The sequence below is a fragment of the Physeter macrocephalus genome, chromosome 5 (assembly GCF_002837175.3).
Source record: "Physeter macrocephalus isolate SW-GA chromosome 5, ASM283717v5, whole genome shotgun sequence".
NCBI classification, from domain to species: Eukaryota; Metazoa; Chordata; class Mammalia; order Artiodactyla; family Physeteridae; genus Physeter; species Physeter macrocephalus.
In genome coordinates, this window is record NC_041218.1 from 73,836,709 (window position 1) to 73,854,071 (window position 17,363).

Consider the following 17,363-nt stretch of genomic DNA (forward strand, 5'->3'; position numbering starts at 1 on the left):
CTCTCTCTCTCTCTCTCTCTCTCTCTCTCTCTCTCTCTCTCTCTCTCACGTCTATACATACTATCATTATTTAGAGCATTAAGGTAAATAAACTATGTAAAATATGTATCATTAGGGTTGGGAAAGCTCTTATTGGTGACAGCTGTAGCCATGAAATGTACTTGATCCTGGGATGGTGTGAAAACGATGAGTTAGCTGATTCAAGAACAGATGGCCCCTATTCACCCCATGTGGCTAAACACACAAATGCCAACCTCAGAGACGCCTTACCTTTGCCCTGTCTGTCCCTTCTAGGCTGGTTCTGTTATATTAGGGGTTATTGCCTTCTTGGCCCTCCCTGCAATCAGCTTTTGAAGTCCATGGCCAAGAAGGCAGCGTGAGACACCATTATGAGAGAGGTGTTTGCTTAAAGATATAGTCTGAACAAGATCCCATGGACTCCTTGATAATCTAGCAGGGAACCACAAACTCCAGCCAATATCTTCTAATCCCCTGAGGATTCGGAACTGCCCACCATAAAAACATAATGGGCTGTTTATCTGAGCAGCCAGGAGATAACATCTTAAAGTTACAGTCTGGGTTACAGACTGGTGACATAAAGCAATAAGAAATTAAGATACCTCCCTTGCCCTGGGAAAAACAAAATGCGAACAGCCCAGTGTATAGATACCACTGGATGCTCCTTTCTCATGCTAATGAGAGTCACAGTTTTCCCAACATTTTTCTGTTAAATAAATTAAATATACTTGGGAAGAAATGGATGGACCCTGCCCCTTTCTCCATTTGCATGCTTTATACTATTTTTGAAGTTTGGGACTATGTTAGGAAATATTCCCACTGGCACAATCAAGTGAATTTTTGTGGCACATTTTGACTTCTTTTCAAAGATTGCTTAAATTCTGTGACATTAATCATGATTGTCTAATAAAATACTACAGTGATTCTCAACAAGATGTTTTATTCCCAGGGCTCCCATACTGCAACAGATCAGACGCTCATTATTACGTATGTGTATGTGTGTGTGCATGTGAATAATATATTTTTTTCTGTGGTTCTTTGTTTCTCTGCTGGGGCAGAATTAAAATATCTCAAAGTTTAAAAATTCTTCTCTAAAGGCCTGTTATTTGTCTGCATTGCTGACATTAGGAAAAAGAAAAGCTAGACTTGATATTTAAACTATGTCTATTGAACACATAATATAGTGGAGATTTTAGAACCATTTGTTTCTAGTGAGCCTGTTTGTTATTATCAGTCAGCTGGGAGAATCCTATGCCTATACAGGATTTTCCTTTCCCCTTAAATAAATGAATCTCTGTGACTATGGATAGGGACCAAATTAACCACTTAGTTGCTAGACTTCTCCCCACTGGATAATATAGGTATTTTAGCATATATAAATATGACCATTACCGATGTTTCAACCAACTTGGTTCATTTTAACCATTTCCTGAACATTCAATAGGATTGTTTTCATAACCAAGCTTATTTAATTATAAAAATAGGCTCCATGTATCAGTCTAATATGCTTAATCTAATCTTTTTCATCCTCAGACCTGCATGTATACATTTCTGATTTATTGTATTTAACAAGTAACTTTCTTTTCCATTTCTCCCAGGGGTAAGTCACATGATTTTACATCAGACTCAGCTTAATCAGAAGCTTTGCCTGCCCTTACCTATTTATTTTCTTCTACCTTTTCAATAAAAACATAAAATTGCTCTGAAAAGTACAGAAATAGCTTAAGTCACAACTGTGTTGCGCTGTTCAATAAAGCTACCTTCACGAGAGACTGCCCTTTGAGGCTGAAGCCTCTGGAACTGATCTCAAAGAGAATATACTCCATCCCAAACCATATTCCTTAAGGATGACTGAAAAGTGAGACATCTGCTCTCCTTGGGCATGTGCACTATTCTGCTTTCTCTTACAACTTGAAAACGTTTTATTAGCTTTAAGAATTTGTTTAATCAAATCCTCGTGGAGGTCCTTCTCACTCCTGGGGCTATTTAGTAAAATATGGATTAGGGCAAAGCGCTCTAATGTGTCTTGTGGAGAGTCATCATGGGGAGAGCCACCAAGGGATGGGGGAGAGGAACAGTCTCCAGAAGACAGCTTTTAGCCAAAAAGAAGGAGAAAAATGAGGCTTTGGCAGGAAAAGCTCCTCATGTTTGAAACAAAACTATGAAAGAAAGTATGTCAGTAAAAAAGATTTCCCCAAAGATTCGTTTGGAATAGAATTTTCAATATAATGAAGATAAAGCACTTTTTGAGAACCCCCTCTAATAATATTTCATTCCTAATAGAATTGCCTGTGAGCAGCTGAAACAAGGGCAGGGGAAGATATTTATTGAATAAATTACATCGCTGAAATAAATAAAAATATACTTACCTCAGTTAGACATCTTGTTGGATTTCCTAGAATGTAATAATTTTGCTGAGTAATCAAATTAGCACATAACAAAAGAAGAACACTTGATTTTAGTACCCGAGGAATAGGAAAGGTTGGGAGAAAGAAATTTCACACTGTAAGTGAAACACTTCTCTACCCTAAATGTGTTAGCGTTCTAAATTCAGGAGTCTCACTGATCTCGTTCCTTGGAGTGTTCTCTAGCGAGAATAATCATCTACAGTGAGGGCACTTATTTACCTATGGTATTGTGCAAGGGATGAGCAAAACAAGTTGTGCACAGATAACCCCTGCTTGTAGGAAAGGTCAGTCTGATATAATAAAGCATGATACAGAGTTATTCAGGGGGAAAGGAACAAATATATTCGGCAGTTTGCTTGCATGAGCTTTTTGCAAACAATTTACATGTTTAGGCCACAGAATAAGTTTATTGATCACAGTAGGAGAAAGGGAACACTTTGAGAACTGATGGACTTTCAGCCTGGGGGTTAATTACAGCAAGGGCTGTGAAACTAGGCAAACCTGGATTTGTGTCCTGACTCAGCCTTGTGTAAGCTACATGGCTTTAGGCTAGTTGTTAACCTCTCTAAACTTCAGTGTCCTCATTTATTAAACAGAAATAACACTATACTCACAGCTCATGTAAAACACTTGCATAGGGCCTAAGCAGTGGTAAGTTAGACCAGAACTACTAAATCGATAATGCCCCTCTCGAGCTTTAATCCATTTTCATCTTTCTTAACTTCTTTACTCCATGGTCTTCCTCTTGCCAGTTTTACAAACAGACCTCCAGTAGAATTTCCTCTCTTCCACTTTCTGAAGATAGGCATAGAGTTTCTGTTTTTAACTTTCTTAATTTCCTTTTTTTATCCTTATCTCACTGAGTGCCAGTATTTGACCATGAAAAGGGTGACTTTTCATATCCTTGCAGGAAACATTGTTTTCTTGTCCTTCTTGCCAGCCGTTCACTCTCATGTCTTCAGTCATCTTTCTACGAAATACTCTCGTACGTCTTACCTACACCTTAAACTAAAATGGAGCTTTTATTCATTCCTAAGGTCTCTTCTCCCTTTCATTGTCAGTCACCATTAGTCAAGAATGTACCAGTTGACTCACTCTGGTTTGCAATCTTTGTAGTCCAGCACGCTGTTTCTCTCTCTGTTTTATCAATCTGGAGTCACTTTAATGTTTCAAGTGGAATTGGAGCCAGATACCTCATATTCTACTCACCTCCACATGACCTTTACACAACTGGCAAAGGATCTAGAATCAGTATAATGCTGGCTACGACTGGAAACAGAGATTCTGCTGAATGTCCGAGACTGAAATACTCATAATTACAATAAGCACGATTCCTGTCTTTCCAAAAACACCCAACAATTGGAAGACGTACAAGCTTTGAAATACCTTGAATAATTTGTAAATCAACTATACTTCAGTAAAAAAGAAGATGAAGAAAAGAATCCTACCAATTAAAACAAAAAAAAAATTCCTTGAATAAAAAATATTATTTTCCCTATATTTTTAAAATAGATAAAAGTTGTTTTCTAATTTAGTAAGAAGTAGAACTTGACGGAAATGGTCAGGTTTGTTTTCTACTTCATATGTGCCTACCACGTAAGTAGAAGATAATTATGAAAGACACACTGTTCTTCACACTCCCAATATATTACAAAAGGAGAACGAGCCTCTCTCCTTGGCTTGCAGATGTTTCTCTTTCTTATAAGGACACCATTCATATTAGATTAAGGCCCTACCTAATGGCATCATTTCAACTTAATCACCTTTTAAGGATATTATCTCCAAAAATGGTTACATTTTGAGGTACTGGGATTGGGACTTCAACATATGAATTTGATGGGGGATACAGTTCAGCCCATAATATCCTCATGGAGAATTAATGTCTATGTGGAAGAATAAGCAGTATATAGCAGGGATGAACTTGCTGTACACCCTTGGACTCATAAAATATTGCACTGATTTATTGTTCTAAATCAAATTTGATCTGGCCTTGAGTTTCCCACTTGCTAGATCCTCAGCAAAGGTCAGTGGGGATCACTCTAACCATCCCCAAAGTCATGCTGAGACCTGAGTGAGAGGGTAAAGGAGGCTTCCATAGTTAAAAGAGTTTCACAGGGGGCCGTTGCCTTCAGTCCATCACGATTGCTGTTTTCCACTGTCCAGGCTCATGTGATCCATTTGAAGCCATGTATTTTCACTCACTCTGTGCCAAGCTAGGGCACAGGGATGTTTTTTTCTTCCTTTGGCTCCTAATTTCACAAGCTCTTGGAGTGTTCTGTTGCTGTCAATATGCGTATGCCGCCCCACAAGCACTCCTGCCACTTCCAGAAAAACTGTCAAGGGAAGGTAAAATCCCCTATCATTTCAAGAACCTAGTCTTTCATTTAAGGAATTTTATTTTATTTTATTTTTTTAATTAATTAATTTGTTCACTTTTGGCTGTGTTGGGTCTTTGTTGCTGCACGCGGGCTTTCTCTAGTTGTGGCGAGAGGGGGCTATTCTTTGTTGTGGTGCGTGGGCTTCTCATTGCGTTGACTTCTCTTGTGGAGCACGGGCTCTAGGCCCACGGGCTTCAGTAGTTGTGGCACGCGGGCTCAGTAGTTGTGGCTCACAGGCTCTAAAGCACAGGCTCAGTTGTTGTGGTGCACGGGCTTAGTTGCTCCGTGGCATGTGGGATCTTCCCCGGACCAGGGCTCAAACCCATGTCCCCTGCATTGGCAGGCAGATTCTTAACCACTGCACCACCAGGGAAGTCCCTCATTTAGGGAATTTTAAATGCGTGCATTATTCTCTGTTTGCTCCCTACTTCACCTCTCCAACCTGCTCTGTGCCCACGGAGATCAACCTTTACAGTCTGCAGCATCAGGGTCCCTTGATTCCAGATGCGTGGAGCCCATGACGGTACTGGCAGGAGCTCAGACGGCAAGAGGAGAGAGAGACTGGAGTGCTTTTTCCCTGACAGCTCTGCCTGTCCCCACCCGGCCTTGGGCAACGGCAACGTTCTTCTGCCTCAGATCACAGCTTCTCTCAGGTGACCCTTTCCCCACAGCTCCAGATTGTCTCACTCCGTCTCCTTGCCCCCCAGGCCTAAACGTTGCAATGGCTTCCCACTCGTGCAAGTATCACTCTAGCCTCTGTAAAACGTCCCTTTGTTAAACTCTGTTCTCATACCCTTTGAGGTGCCATCTGCTTCCTGAGGATGCAGTGGTGAGAATGAGAAAGATAAATTCACTGTCCTCATGGAACTTAACTTCCTGGGAGTGGTGAGGGTGTGGGAGAGCAAACAAAAAGTTAAACAAACGTGGGTAGTATTAGTAGCATTAAGTGCTAAATGAAAAATAAAATCAGGCGACATGACAGAGTGACACGATGGCTACCTTAGGTTTAGGATTCTCCCTTTCATCTCTAAGAAACCACACCTGGAATTGGGCCAGTTTCTCCCCTTTCAACTCAGGCTCCTATCCCTAATTCCCTCCCTCTCATGATGATCTATATTAAATCATCTTGTAAGGCTGGACTTCTACTAAACAAAAGTCTGGCAGAGATTGTCTTCTGGTATCTGGCAGCTTCTCATTTCCTCTGAACCATAAAAGCCATCAATAGCCTCTGAAAACCAAAGAACCTAGCACTCAGAACCCAAAGGCCTGGGATTTCCCTGTGAATAGAAGTGGGCAGTGTGTATGTGTGTGTGTATGGGGCAGGGGTGGGAGATGGGGGGCAGGTGCCGGAAAGAAAATACTGTCATTTTCCCAAAAAGAAGAAAGGGCACTAATTAACATCTTAATAGATTGTTTTTCCATATACATCTGCAAGAAAATTTAAACTAATAGTAGACAGGATAACTAAACCTTACTAACTCTTGTTCTATCATATGTATTTGGATTTATTCCAGTGCTAAAATGCTATGAATTTATGGGTTTTGTGTGATAAGTGAGCAACAAAAATAAGTGCTCTAGGCTTTCAGAAGATCACTTCAAGTCAAGATGGTCAGGAATAGGACAGGTTTTATGAAGAAATGACATTCCAGAGACTCCATGGGCTGTCATAGACTCGCCTTACTGTGATGTTTGCCCTCTTCTACGTAAAGTTCTCCTTTTTGTTTAGCAAAACGACCTCGAATCCTCAGACTTTCCCTTCTCTGTAACGTGCTCAGTGGATTCTCTGCCCTTCCTCCCACTTTGGCCAAATCGTCTGATCCTTGAGCTTCAGCAGAAATGTCCTCACCTCCTTGAAGAGCCTCCTTATTTCCCAGCTGGAAGAACTTGCTCTGGTTAACTGCTCATTATACTGTTGGTGTCTCTTCTCTTGTTCATCCCCTTATCTTTTCATGTTGTAGTCCATGACCTTGCCTTATGTCTCTTATTGGCCTGCAAGCACTTGGGAATCTAATACAGCATCTTAGAGTAGGTAAATGTACACCAAGAATACCTTGACTCTTATAAGATAGATAAGATGTATTCAAAGCTCCTTTCCATAGAATTTGGAAAGCCTGTTTCTCTCCCCAAGATTATGAAGTATCTAGGTTTGTGCTGGTGAGGATAGTGGGATATTTATAGTTTCACGGATGTCTTAAAGGTTTTAAGCTCTGGAAAGCTCTCATTTGGATCAGTGAATACCAGAACTCTTGCCCTAGAGATGGGAGTGTTTAGGTATAAACCTGGGGAATGAGAGAATGTGGGATGAAAGAAAGATCTCTCTTTCATCTTCATGTCAGGATCATCCTCACATGAAAGAAGAAACCAACTCCATGTGCATCCAAAGGCTTAGAAACTGCAGGCAGATGCTATGAAAACAAGCTCCAATAAAAAAACCAAATGATCCCAAGGGTGTAGAATCCATCCTGCAGGATGTAGTTCTATTCAGCAGATGGAAAAGGTAGAGAAGGAAGGAGGTTCTCACACAGATCACTAGAACACTCTGATTTGTTAAATGTTTCCCAGGTAAAATAGGCAATTCACAGATTAACTGTCTATTAAAAACGTTTGTCACTAGGTGAGGAATAATAGGAATTTTAAATTAGTTAATTTGCAAGTGATGAAGTTTTGTCTAAAAAGATTTTTAAAGAGGGACACATCATAGGATGCTATGATGCATATCAAGAGTACATCACTCATGTTATTCCCAGTTGAGTCATGCTGCTAATGTAAGAATTCCCCACAGATGTTGTGGTGTCATATTATTTGACAGCCAAATTTGATTACAGGTGGGTCATACTGCAACCTCGAAGAGCAAAGTAGAATCCAGCAATGATGTCCTTGTGGTCCATCCTTATGAGAAAGGCCATAGATCTTTGGAGCCATAGCTAGTTTATTCCTTGGAGAAGAGTAGACCAGTGATCCTCTGTCATGCAACCCAGTGATGTGAAACCAGATAATCCTGGAAAGAAAACAAAATGCACCAAAGGGCAACATGCATGGTATATGAGGCACTTAGAGTTTACTTTACTCTTGGTAGTGTAGTGACTGTTGGTAGAATAGTGATATCCTGAGAATAGGTATAAGTATTTAAGGTCATTTTCAGCATCATCCAGATACAGAATAACCTTGAAAATGAAGGTTAAAGGTGACTTCCATAGAATTGGTTCTGATCAAATTTGTACCTATAATGTATGCCATAGTCATAGTATATTTTACTTTTTATATGTAGTATACATATCTAATATATTTTAAATATTTTTACAATATTTTCCATGATAGTTTATTTTATTCTAAAGGAAAAGACATACTTTCTTACACTGCCTCTTAACTTATGGAAGAAAAGTATCCTCATATGGAGCCCATTTTTAAATGTTGCATGGAATTGTTGGTACTTCACAAACGTATGTATTTTTTTTAAAAGATTAATATTCTAGAAGTAAGCATAATATAAAAGCTAAGAGCCACACAAGTTACACTGTTTTTATATAGTCAGTGCTTGGTAATTTTTCATTGACTATATAGATATGAACGTTAGAATATATTTGGATCTAGCACAGTAGCTGAGTGATCTTTGGGAAGGTATTTCTCTTTCTGTTTTCAGTTTTCTCATCTATGAAAATCGTCATAAAAACCCACATGTTTAGGTTATGAGAATTAAATGAGATAATATTTTAAAGCTTTTTAAAAACTACCAAAGTATCTTAAAAGTGGGCGAAAGTATTATTATTATGTGGTTTTCTTCTTCATCAGTAGGTAAGAAAACCTCTAAAAGTGTGTTATGTGTCAAGTTCACATTTTCACTGGAAATCAGTCTAATTCAATGATTTTCAACCAGAGGTGATTTTGTACTCCAGAGGATGTTTGGCAATGTCTGGAAACGTTGCAGCTGATGCAACTAGATGGTGCTACTAGCATCTAGTGGGTAGAGCCCAGGGATGTTGCTAAACATCCTATAAGGCACAGGACAGTTCCCTATAACAAAGCAGTATCTGATCCAAATTATCACTAGTGTGGAGGCTGAGAAATATTGGTCTAATTTTTAATTTTAAAAAACTTGTATGTGTCATTAATTGTAATGATTCTAATAAAAATTAGAATAATCTCCTTGCTAGAATTTGGGATAAGACAGATTTGTGCTGAACCTAGGTAGGCCTGAGATTTAGGTATTTCAGTTTCACTAAGGATGTGCTTATGCTCTCTAAAAATGATGTTACACAAAAGCTTAGGTGGTATGTTTATACTGATGTTCTCATCCCTGTACTACAAATAATACTAGTCTTAAATATTAGAAAATTACCTAAAGAGGAATTTGCAGTGAAAAAGTTCTATCTAGTTGTAACACATACAAATGAAATTTTCTCTGCTTAGAAATTTTCTATTTCTCTTTTGGGCATTGAGGGGAATCTAGCATTCTTGAGAACTAGACCAAAGGCTATGTAAGTGTATATAAATAATCCAGTCTTTTCAACACATGGCTAATTTCCATGGTCGGACTTTCTCCAGTTCTTATCCAAATCTCTTCCACATCCCTTCTGGAGAAAGAGATCTTAATTTTCTGTCTAAAATCTGTTTGTGTTCAAGACAGTCATTCATATCAGAATAATAGAATTTAAACTACTTGACAGAGAAATGTTTTTCATTTGTAGATGGAGGCTGCTGTCAAAGTAGAATGAGAGGAAGTTTGGCAGCCCATCTGATGATTATTTAATACTTAAGGGATTAGGCTACTTGACATACTTGGTACCCCCCTTCCAGACACTTAACAGTCCAGGATTCTAAGGTAATGACATAGCAATAGACACTTTACTCCCCTCTCCTTTAAAAAAAAAGAAATTACGTACAATTTTCTTTCTGTTTCATTTGGACCACGTGTGCCTGATCCTGTGCCAGAAAATAAGAGGAATCTTATACCAACCTTCCTAATTACTACTGACATCACAGAGTATGTAAATTTTCATTAAAGCCTTGAGAGTTGGTTCAGTAGATGTGAAAATGCAGTTTTATTCTAGGCAGAAAAGAATTTAGAACCCTGGAAGCTGGGAACGTAAAAAGAAAGTCAGTATGTTGAATAATTGTGAAGGGATTGAAAAATAGCATGCAGTTAAAGAGGTTTGAGCAGTTTCAGGCTGTAGGCAAGTGGAAATAGTAGAAATAATTACACGTATTCTCATTCTCCCCTTCAATTCTCCCCCCAAAAGGAAGACTAACAAAAATAAATTCCAGCTTCCAATTCTTACTTGAATTTACCCAAGATAAAATATAAAGTGATCATTGTAAGTTGTAAATTTGGTATTTTGAATAATTTAGTTACAGAGGTTAATTAGTGGTACAGGTAAATGTTTAAAAGGTAGCTCTCCAAAACAGACAAACAAACAAACGGGCCTGTGGTGTAATACTCCCACGTGGCCAATTTCAGCTACCAAAGTGAAGTCACTAACACAAGTTGAGAAGAGATATGCAGTAGCAAGCGTTACATAGTATTTCCACCAGAGCAATACAATAGATATAAATAACCCCAGGAGCATATACAGTAGCAACTGTGCTGAAATAATTAGGAAATGATGAGTTTTGAGTATTTAATACCTTTGTTTTTAATATGTTTTAAATTGTAAGTTTATATAATATTTAATAATGGTTGTGCTTGCAGAGTCTCTGAAAACTTAGCCACCAGTTCTCAGAAGTGAGTATGAGCTGACCAGTGTTGGGGATAGTTCTTCCAACTTCCCACATTACTTTGCTCTATGGAGTTGGAACTTGACATAAAAGATGATGAGTAGTCACTGAAGGTCAGTACTTTGGATGAAATCATCGTTTTTGAAATTTTGACCGTTAAGAATATAGCAGAGAAGAAACCCTGCAGGAGAAATTTCACTCTAATAATGGAAAGAGGTAGAATAAAGTATAGCAGTATTAAGAAAGAGTATAAATATTACAATACTTTATATGATAAAACCAATACAAGATTTACAGAAAAAATATAGGAGGAGGAAAATGATTGGGGGGACTAAGAATCTTTTAGCCTATTCATATTTGCATGTAGATATTAAAGGGGCTGTTGGATTACACAATTCATGTGCACCTTGTTCAGGTAAATATGTATTACCTCTGAATGACAACATTAAATCAGTTTGTGTGTGGTGTGTGTGTATGTGTGTGTGAGTGTGTGTGTGTGTTTTCAAATTTGGCATCTACCAGACAAAATTTGAAATGCAGTTTTTATTAAGAACCCTTGAAACCTTTACTAATGATCTTTTGCAATTAGAGCATGAAAACGAAGCAGACATTTTCTCTAGACTGCCTGAAAATTTAAGGTACATTTTTGTCTTTCTGCCAAGAGAATTGGGTACTTTAAGAGCTAAACCCTATATTGCTATGGCTTTTATCAAAAAGTTTCCGTTTAATGTATTACTCTGGATTTTCCAGTTCCTTTCTTGTCTTCAGAAAACCACAATAAACTATTTTTTAGTTGATTAAAATAAAAGTAGAATGCTTCGTCTTGGAGGAGAAAAGAATAACTGAAGATCGAGCTTAATGGGAAAAAAATTACAAAAAACTATGTGCCACAATGAAGCTTTGAAAACAAAGCCCTAAAAAAATGAAAGAATGACAATTTGTAAATCAGGAGTCCCGAAGTTCTGTTTCATGATTATGTTGCAGTTTAATTTCTTTATATCTTTCTGCCATTGTTAAACAAAAAAAAAGCAGCCAGAACTTCAAAGGGACTCTGCATGTGTTCCAAATCAGGGCTTCAGAGCTGATGTCTGACAGCCCAGAAATTAAAAGGAAATAAATGTGCTGTTTAAACTCCCATTTTTTCCAACAACAACAACAACAAAATCACCTTTTCTGTATTAAGAGTTTTTTTTTTCTTTGCTAACTTTAAAATTCTGTCCCCTCAGATATTTCCTCATTTGTCAATTATGGGCCTGGGTCCATGGACTGCAGCATTCTCATGGACTTCAGAGGGAGTTTTCAGACAACCAGAGGGGATGTCAAGACATTGGGATCAGTCTTTGTGACTTTTTCTATACGTTAAAACAGATTCCCTCCTCAAAAAGAAAAAAAAAAGACAAAGAACCGTAGTTGTTAGGCCATGCCCAAACACCTGTGTTTGACTGTTCTTACATTTTCTTGGGATGACGGAAACAGACATCCCAAAGAACAAAGACAGGCTCAGGATGGTTTGTGTTTGAAAGTGCACTAGCGTGGATATGAAACGTCAGTCAGCAGCCAGAAATTTGGCAGCCATTTCTTGGAGTTCCGAAGAGAGTAATTAGAGTTTGACCTGGAGAGCTCTGCTGCATGGGGGTAAAGATGAATCTTTCACTCCGGAAGAATCATGGATGTAAAGGAACTAGGTTTTAGTTCCTTTACAAATGAGAAAGTGAGGACGCTGCATCTCAGAGTGGCAACATGATTTGCTCAAGATAACACAGTAAACTGGTGTCGAATTTTGGTGAATTCTATATCATACGTCTAATGAGGTGGCTCGTGGGCTTTAGAGAGAAAGGGGCACATAAACATTTTGGGTTTAGGTGGTGCTTTCTACCTCCTTATCAGAACCATTATTCTCAAACCTACCTCTGCCTTCCTCTTTTAATAGATATTAGCAAACAGCCAGGAAATGTGGGCAAACAGCACCCAGGAGCAAAGGGCTTCCCCGCCACATCTTTGCAAAGAAAAGCAAGCCACCCTGGGAATATTCTAGATTTAATGCGCTTGGGTTCTTTCTCTCATCTCTCACATGCCATCTCACAGTCTGCACATCTGGCCTGCAGAGTATCCCAGAATGTTTATTTCCGGACCTGAGAGGCTTTCCTGAGCATTGCTGGGGTAGAGTCCACATTTTGTTCATGTTAAGTTACATCTCCAGAGGAAGGAGACGATCCACTTCAGTATTCACATTACATTTCAAGTTCTGCAAGCACACGTGGTGGAGAGAAAAGAGTCAGTAAAGGTGAGCTGAAATGCTTTCAAAGTTCACAAATATGAATTCTTCCTACATTCCTTGGGAAAAAGCACAGAGAATGCCAAAGCACTGATCTCCCTGGCTCGTCTGTCACAACGTTTGCAGTCAGTCAGGACTAAGAACTCAGATCCAAGCATAGGCACTGCTCAATCGAAATGTCCCTTTGGACATGAGAATGAGGAACACTGGCTTTTTATTTATTCAGTAAATACTACTGTTTTGGTTTGGATGACATGTCAAAAATTGGGATTTTGAACAACTCTTTCAGAATTTCACAATTAAATTGAAAATAAAAAAGACATGCAAGAAAAGACAGTACCTGGTTAAGTGAATTCTGCAGGGAAAATGTATAGTGATCAGGGAAATTTCTCTAAGAGTAGTGACAGGGGGCAGCAGAGCTGGCTCTTGGATGATGAATTAAACATAAATAAGAGGAGAAGGGAAAGCAGATGGAAAGAAAGCATAAGTAAACACATCACATTTGCTCTCTCCAGCAACCATTTGTTGCACTTTACTGTGTCCTCACATTGTGCTTAAGCAGAAATGTGCAGTCTTCCATGTATTCACCATAATCTCAAGTGTTATTTACTCCCAATTCACAGAAGAAGAAATGGAGACCCAGGAAAATTAAAGAACATGCCTGAGATGTCACTGGTGGCTCTTAACCAAAGCAATCTCCAGAAAGAAAGCATCTTTAGGATCGTCAGTTTGACAATATGGCATATTGGGGCCTGGATTACCAAACCAGGGAGTTTGAGCATTGTCATTGGCAGATGTTAAGGGGATTTTAGGAGGAGAAGCTGTGGAAGATGGATCATGGATAATATTTAGACATGTTCAGTTAGAGTCGAGTGTGGATGTATAAAGAAATGCCCTACTGGGCAATTTGTGAATGAGAATTAAATCTAGAAAAGGAGGGTAAGGAGAGATGGAGATTTCAGTCTTTGACTTAGTGATTATGGATGTAAATGATGTAGCAGTGAAAGGATTCACTGATAGACGGTGTTTGCAGAGGAGGAGTGGAGTACTGAGGGCAGAACTCGGAGTACCCACACTTCTCAGGTGGAAGGAGGTAGAGGAGCCAGCAGCTAGACTCAGAACAGGAAAGGAAGGAGGGAAACCTGAGAGTATGATGGCGTAAGGCCAGTTGAGAAGAGTGTTTCATAAAGTAGGGGAGAAAAAATGTTGATACAGAAAGTCAGTACCGTTCAAGAGACATTCTGTAGACTAATGTAATCTCATTTATATAAATGATTTACAATTTTCCCCACTTATTTTTGCTAAGAATAGATATAAGAATCCCAGGCCTTCTTCAGGTGATCATTAAAAATTGACCCTAAATTAAGCCCCCCAAATAACCATGCTTTTATTACCTTTCCTTGTTTATCGTCTGTCTCTCCTCACTAAAAACTTAGTATATCCTTGAGTGATATATTCACACACAGTCAGTTTGACCATATAGTCCTACAAATGCTGCACCCTCAGTTGTTTCAGCCAGAAACAGAACTTCAGTAGATCCAATTATTTGACTGAATCAACCAATTGAAATGATGAAGTATCCTAAGAACCTGCTTTTTCTTTTATGCTCGATGATGGCAGTTGGGATTCACCAGAGTTCTCTTGTTAATAAACTTAGTTTGAATTTAATTTAATTTATGGGCCTGAAAAATTGTTTTCCATTAAGAATCATGGCTCCTCAAATGCAGTTGTCTGGTTGGTTGAACGTAGGCCAAGCCTTTTTGTTTAATAGTATTGCGTGTCTCAGATCCTCTATTCAAATCAAGCCTTGCACTTTGAAGTACTAGGTAATAAAGAGACAAGTACAACATAGAAAACTTTCCTCACTAAATACTTGAGGTAATAAATAGTCATGATTCACTTAAAGGCCTAATCAACAGAAAATTCAGTGTGCTTAAGGAAAATTTTATTATCTTTAGAAACATGAAATCAAAAGGGCACTAATGTGTTGTTTTGCAAATTATTGTTTCCAAAGAGCTGCCTATTATCATTATAACCTAAACTATTTATTTATCATTAGTGGGATGTCTTCTTCATGTTGGCATTTCGCTCTTTATAATTTTTCATAAGAGTAACCAAAATCATGGTAACAAGGTTTGGTCTTAAATGTGAGTTAATAATTTCCTTTAAGACTATATTTTGGGGGAGAGCCAGGACACAGTTTCACTTGAGAAGGCTTCCTAAAGGAGGAAAAAGGATTTTTATCATTCCAGAATTAACAAGTTATATAACTCTTATTATAATGGGTCACTTTTTTATGAATTTTGTAAAAGTTAACATTTAATTATTGAGATGAGGCCCTCATGCCTAAACTTTCCTGATAAAGATAACCCACTGACATAAATTCACCATGTAAGAAACCTTCTTTTTTTTTTTTTTTTTTTTTTTTTTTTTTTTTTTTAGCGGTATGCGGGCCTCTCACTGTTGTGGCCTCTCCCGTTGCGGAGCACAGGCTCCGGACGCGCAGGCTCAGCGGCCATGGCTCACAGGCCCAGCCGCTCCGCGGCATGTGGGATCTTCCCGGACTGGGGCACGAACCCGTGTCCCCTGCATCAGCAGGTGGACTCTCAACCACTGCGCCCCCAGGGAAGCCCAGAACCCTTCTTAAAAGTGTATTTCATGGAGACCAGAAGGAAGAGGAGAATTGCACTTAAAAGGGAGACTGGGATGCAACACAGGGCAGGGAAAGGGTGAAATACCAGGTTGAAATTCTACTTTGTATACAATTTCATGACAGCCCAAACCTGGAGTAACAATGAAGTCTATTATCTTTATTTTGATGTCTGTTTGTCTTGTTGATAAGCAAAATAAAACTGGATCTATTTTGCTTGTTTCTTGGTATGCTTAAATTGTTGACTACTACAGATATCAAAGGATCAACCCAAATGGCAGAGCTGGAAGGACCCTTCACGATCTTGTAGTCACATGGCTCTGAAACATAATTCGAGGGCCTTATTTTAAATGCAGAGTCTGGGGGACTTCCCTGGTGGTGCAGTGGTTAAGAATCCGCCTGCCAGTGCAGGGGACATGGGTTCAATCCCTGGTCCGGGAGGATCCCACATGCCGCGGAGCAACTAAGCCCGTGTGCCACAACTACTGAGCCTGCGCTCTAGAGCCCGCAAGCCACAACTACTGAGCCCAAGTGCCACAACTACTGAAGCCCACGTGCCTAGAGCCCCTGCCCCACAAGAGAAGACACTGCAATGAAAAGCCTGCTCACCGCAATGAAGAGTAGCCCCCGCTCGCTGCAACGAGAGAAAGCCCACACACAGCAACGAAGACCCAACGCAGTCAAAAATAAATAAATAAATAAATTTAAATGCAGAGTCTGGGTCTCACCCCTGAGATTTGGATTTTAACTTGTTCGGGAATGAGTCTCAGGAATCTGCATTTTAATAAACACCTACATGATTCAGATTAGCCAGAGGTTAAACTCACTTTAAGAAATACTTAATCCAACCCCTTTCATTGACCCATAGAGAAATTAAAACCTAGAGATGGGAATTAGCTTTATCTAGCAGAACTAGAATTTAGTTGGTAACATTCTTTTTTTTTTTTTTTTTTTTTTTTGGCTGTGTTGGGTCTTTGTTGCTGCACGCGGACTTTTCTCTAGTTGCGGGAAGTGGGGGCTACTCTTCGTTGTGGTGTGTGGGCTTCTCATTCCGGTGGCTTCTCTTGTTGCAGAGCACGGGCTCTAGGCACGCGAGCTTCAGTAGTTGTGGCTCACGGGCTTAGTTGCTCCGCGGCATGTGGGATCTTCCCGGACCAGGGATTGAACCTGTATCTATCCCCTGCGTTGGCAGGCAGATTCTTATCCACTGTACCACCAGGGAAGCCCCGGTAACATTCATTTTTATTGTTGATTAATGTTACCCAAACTCAGAATCAGTAGTGCCACACTGGCTCTGTCACTCATGTTTCAAGATAGACTAGATAATCGTTTCTAGAAACTAACATTCCTTAGGCAGTAAGACTCAACAGATGTCTTGGGTGGATTTAAGGAGCTGGTAGAGAACATCTGGGTATCTCTCAAGAGAAGTCATTTTTCCTTAATGAATTTGAGGTTGAAAGTTTTTACGATGAGTTACACAACTCTTTTGAGACATAATAGTTATGATAAAAGGCACATTCCTTTAACAGTCATTTTATATTTCTTTTGTCATCTGTTATTAGTTAGGTAATTTTGGTCACTCAGTTCTTTTTTTTTCTTGAAGCTATGACGCTTTTGATTGGGATAAGAATGCCAGTGGTCATACCTTAATAAAATTCCCACATTTTTCAGTTATGGATCAGTCTGTTAATATCCAGATTCTGCAATTTTAACTATTTTTGGTAAATCTGTACTGACGCTTTAAGGGAGGAGCAATAGACTAGACAGGTGCATATCTGAAGTGTATTCCACCTTGACTCCCAGCCTAGTGTATCTGTAACGGTCTTTAATTTGAAAATCGGTTGCCTAATTTCATTACAGACTCTTTTTTTTTTTTTTTTTTTTTTTGCGGTATGCGGGCCTCTCACCGTTGTGGCCTCTCC

General features: G+C 39.1%; 1 protein-coding gene across 16 annotated transcripts in view; it reads left to right on the forward strand.

The window, feature by feature from the left end:
* The window catches only part of HDAC9 (histone deacetylase 9), a 604,670-nt gene that overhangs the window by 473,649 nt on the left and 113,658 nt on the right, over positions 1–17,363 (forward strand). The window contains exon 24 of one of the 16 annotated variants that reach the window (XM_007106703.3): positions 8,140–8,156. The exons of the other annotated variants lie outside the window; for them this stretch is intronic. Coding sequence (XP_007106765.2) covers positions 8,140–8,141 — 2 coding nt within the window. The 3' untranslated portion in view covers positions 8,142–8,156. Of the gene's footprint in view, positions 1–8,139; positions 8,157–17,363 lie in introns of those variants that run through there. 16 annotated transcript variants of the gene reach the window in all.